We start from the raw sequence: 4,569 nt of genomic DNA on the forward strand, positions 1-4,569 counted from the left end.
ACGAATAATTTAATGTTGGAGTTGTGCACAATAATAACTCATAATTCATAAAGATATTTAGTGCACAAATTCCTACAAAGTAATTATGACAGACATTTTTTACAATTTTCTGGAATAGACAAAACAATTTATCGATTAATGGATATGAAAGATCAGCAGATTGATAATGAAAATAATGGTTAGTTGCAGCCCTAGTTTGGAATGTGATGGACCAATCACACACTGTATAAACTGTGTGAAGACATAAAAGTTTTTAAAAGCAGTCTATTGTCAAAAAGGCTGTGATTGATCTTTCATAACTCCACAACACTTATATAATTCAACCAGAAAGAGATTCGGATGCTTCTTAAACTACAAATGACTGAAATACAACTTTGTGTCTCTTCTTTGACAAGTTATAAAGTTATAAAGCTGAAACCTGCGTGACCTTTAGTCAGAAACAGTTTAGATTCAGAAAGAGAATTGGCATTAAAGGAACAAAAGTTATTTAACAAATATTGTTGTTTCATTGCTGGACTTCTGCTGTGTGATTTGGTTTCATGCTGTTGAATGGAAAACTCCTCTAAAGTGTCATTTATATACATCATTTAAATCTGTTTAGTAGACAAAACATTAATTCCCATGAATCAGTTACATATGATGTCATTCTAATCTGATACCTTGAATTTTTAATAAGAGTTTGTTTTACAGTGTTTTCAGTGTCCAGTTATTATGTTTGATGGTGTCTTGTGTTTGAAGCATCATCCAGCTGGTTTGTCATTGATGTGGATTTGCTGCTCATGTGAATCCTCCCACAGTGTTTCATTAGCAGCTGTAACCACAGTGACTCTGATAAAACAGGAATTAGCAGAATCCATCTGATATGAAGCTGTGGTTTGAATACCACTTCCCTCCTCTTTGAAGAGTAGTCAGATATCTGTGTTCAGGTTTTTGTACAGCCTCTTCTACACTTTCTATCACTGTGTGACGATGTCTAGAGCACAGTAGTAGATAGCTGTGTCTGCCAGGGTTAGACTCTGTATGGTCAGCTCAGTTGATGTAGCTGATGTTTCGGATTTATATCGTTCATCAGGAATATAATGAACTGTGTTCCCCTTTTCTCCCTTTCGTAGGATAAACTGAGGTGCCTGAAGGTCAGAATGATGTTTGTACCAGAGAAGGTAAATGTGGTTATAACTTGTCTCATAGGTACATGTGAGTGTGACAGATTCTCCTTCTCTTCTACTGACTTCATCTTGTTCAGGAGAGATTGTGTCTCCAGCTATTAGTCCTGGAAAAAGTAGAGAAAATGAAGCCATTAGACTAACATTGTTCATGAGGCTGAGAGGAGAAGACAGTGGAAAATGTCAACTGTACAGTGTTACTCTGTGGACACAAACTGATCAACTGTTCATTTGACTGATTTCTATAGAAATCATCTTCCAAGGTGTTACCTAGTGAAGGAAACATGTTGTATTAAAGTTCTGTTCCAGAGTCAAATATCCATCATTTGGAAAATATCACACAATGACAAAAACATACGTACCTACAAGAGCTGAAAACAGTAAAATGACAGCCAGTGTTTCCATGGTTACACAAGTGAAATGTGCTGTAAGTGAATGTTGAGTTTGAATAAGTGTTGAGTGGTTTTGTGAGTTGTGTTTGGTCTGATGTTCACAGCTGGAATCAAACAGCTCTCTGCCATGCAGCCACCTCTGCAGTCAGTAGGAGGAGACTCATATGTCAAATGACATTCATTTGTAAAACTCTTCATCACAACTGTGTCTCATGAGGGAAAAGAATCTAGACTGTTTGATAAGAAACCACTGAAGTTTAACAGTGTGTGACTCCCTCTAGTGGATGTTGTGGAGTATTCTGTTGTCTTTGCTCCAAAGGTTTTTGTACAGAGTTTTGGTGTTTCCTGTCACTGTGGGCCTCACAGCACAGTAGTACACAGCAGAGTCAGACACTGCAGCAGAGGAGATCTGCAGTTTGACTCCACGCTTGTCTTCAAACAGTCCAGTAGAGAATCTTGTTTCTGACTTCAGAGAATCTGCTGGTCTTGTTTTGTTCAGTCCTGAGATGTACATGAGGAACTCTGGTGGTTTTCCTGGATATTGTTGATACCAGAAGAAATGATCATAGCTATCTTTGGAGGATTTGTAGGACAGAGTAACAGTGCTGCCTTCTAAACTGTTCTCTTCATTGTTGACTGGAGTGAGTTCTTGACAGCTGACACCTAAAGGAAGAGATAACTCTGTTATAACATGTTGTCAAAGACTCATAACATGAATACATACAACTTCATGCTCAGTTTTCAATCAAACATCAATAGAAGCAAATATGAAGTGTGTCACCTACCTGTCAGTGTGATCAGAAACAAAGTTGAAAACAGACTTAATTGCATTGACACCATCTTGAAGATAAGAAGAAACTGTCTGTGTTGTTTAGTATGAAACACCACAGTGAAAGTTTGTGTCTTTCTGTACTTCAGTGACAGTTTTGCTCCTCCCTTAATCTCCTCCTCCCTGCTCTCACAGCTCAGAGAGTGGCTGCACCAGAGATGGGCTCCTGAATACATCTCAAACTTGGACCTACAAAGTGGGACATTTTGCAAAATAACCTTCAAACAATCTTCAGAAGATACTCTGCAGAAGAGGTAACAAAATTAATTAACAGTAGAGGAAATATCATCTTTAGATATATTTTTAAATCAAAACAGCTAGCTAGCTGTCAACTGCTACCTGCTACTGTTACCTACATTCCAAAGGAGAAACTGCACTGAGGAAGCTAACAGAAGAGTTATTTTGTGAAGAAGAGAAAGAGACAAGAAGAGAAATTAAGGGGTCCTTGTTGGTGGTATTCTCTCTCTCCATGAACTGGTGTGATGGTGGCACAACCAACGTTTGCAGCGGCCTCTCGTAGTTCCGACTTGCAGTATCGTTGTCCATGTCTACATCATCTGTGACATCCTGTGGAGTGTAGGGGAAATATGTCTATAATATGTCTATATCAGGTTTTTTGGACATTTGTGACAAAGACTTTTGCTTCAAGAAATACTGGCTGGGAGCTAAATCAGCTGATGGCGTTTGGTCTGCTGCACCCAGTGGACCCAAAGCAAGTGCAAATGAGTGCAAGCTAGGCTAACTGTTAACCTATACATACCGGTCATGCAACAACAATCATGTTGCCAAATGTTTTCTGGACAGCATAATAGATTATATAACTCCCCCATCAGTGCTGGTCAGTCATTGACATGCAAGAGCTGTCTACATCCAATTGAGACATGTACTTTTCTCTCTAAATGCACTTTAATACACTGTGCTGCTAACTGCTCGTTCGTTTTTTGTTTTTTTCTCTTGGGATTTATGTGTTTTTATCATTTTTTTAAATAGAATTTTTGCATACACAGTATATTTTTATCCTCTCTGTTGTTGTTACATTGCTGTGAGCTGGGAGGAACAGCATTTTGTTTTTTGTGTATGCAAATACACAAGAAAATGTCAATAAACTAAATCTTGAATCTTGAAGTAAAGATTTAGTCATGTAGTTAAATAGTGCATCAAAACCTCTGTTGTATCATCACTGAATAAGAAAGTTAAAGAAGTTTTTAAACATCCAGCTTCTCATGGAGTCCAGGCAATCCTTTAAATCAGACAATTTGCTGAAATTGCCACATCTGAGGGAAATGTACAGCTGTTTGTCGTCTGCATAAAAGTGAAAAGATATGTTAAAACAGTAGTATATGAATAGAAAATAAGATAGGACCAATAACAGACCCTTGAGGCACTCCATAACTCAAGACAGCAGCATCAGACATATCATTACCAACCATCACAAATAATTGTTTATTTGATAAATATGATATAAACCAGCTTAAATCAGAAACAGATGGGCCAACCCACCGTTGTAGCCTGTCACTGAGGACTCCATGATCCACTGTATCGAAATCTGTCACTGTGGGCTGCAGAGCACAGTAGTACACAGCAGAGTCAGACAGCTGCAGCTTCTGGATCTTCAGAGGAACTGATGTCCCGTTAACTGTAGCATCAAATCTGTCTTTCTGGAACTCTGCAGCATTATCTCCTCCACCAGACTTGTAACGCCGCAGCATAAACTTTGGGGAATCATTTAATTCTTGTTTGTACCAGAACAAAGTTGGATTTCCACTCTGAAATGTACAAGCAAGTGTAACTGTGTGTCCTTCAGCAGCAATGACATCTCCTGTTGGCTGGGTCACGCTGTCTTGTCCTTTACACTCTGGGGAAGAACAGAACATGCAGAGGAAGAGATGAATCAATAAAGATGATTGATTAAAGGAGAACAATCAGCAGCTTTAAAGAGTTACCTAGCAGACACTGACACATCTAGAATAGTCTGTTTTTTAATCATTGCTGACTGTCAAACTGAACCACATCTTGTTTTCTAAAAAGAATTATAAATGGAGGCAGAAATAACTTGTTTCCTTTATGATGGACATTAAAAGCACTTATATATCAGTTCTGTGTTAAAAACTGTTGAGAAAGGAAACACATTCTGCTTTCTGTCTTACCAAAGAAAAGAGCAGCAAGAATAATCCACAGCCAATGT

General features: G+C 38.2%; 1 protein-coding gene across 1 annotated transcript; it reads right to left on the minus strand.

Moving 5' to 3' along the window:
• Positions 1-956: 956 nt before the first annotated feature.
• Positions 957-4,346, minus strand: LOC137194879 (uncharacterized). The gene is made up of 3 exons (XM_067607055.1): positions 4,328-4,346; positions 3,901-4,239; positions 957-1,270 (listed from the first exon to the last, which is right to left on the minus strand). Exons 1-3 carry the CDS (start codon positions 4,344-4,346, stop codon positions 957-959), a joined length of 672 nt encoding a protein of 223 aa, XP_067463156.1.
• Between the last annotated feature and the right edge of the window lie 223 nt (positions 4,347-4,569).

Source organism: Thunnus thynnus, chromosome 12 (assembly GCF_963924715.1).
Source record: "Thunnus thynnus chromosome 12, fThuThy2.1, whole genome shotgun sequence".
Classification (NCBI taxonomy): domain Eukaryota; kingdom Metazoa; phylum Chordata; class Actinopteri; order Scombriformes; family Scombridae; genus Thunnus; species Thunnus thynnus.

Excerpts from the sequence above, each read along its gene's own strand:
- LOC137194879 (XM_067607055.1), bottom strand. Across the intron at positions 1,271-3,900 it reads AGTGGATCATGGAGTCCTCA|GACTAATAGCTGGAGACACA; the intron begins GTGACAGGCTAC and ends TACTTTTTCCAG.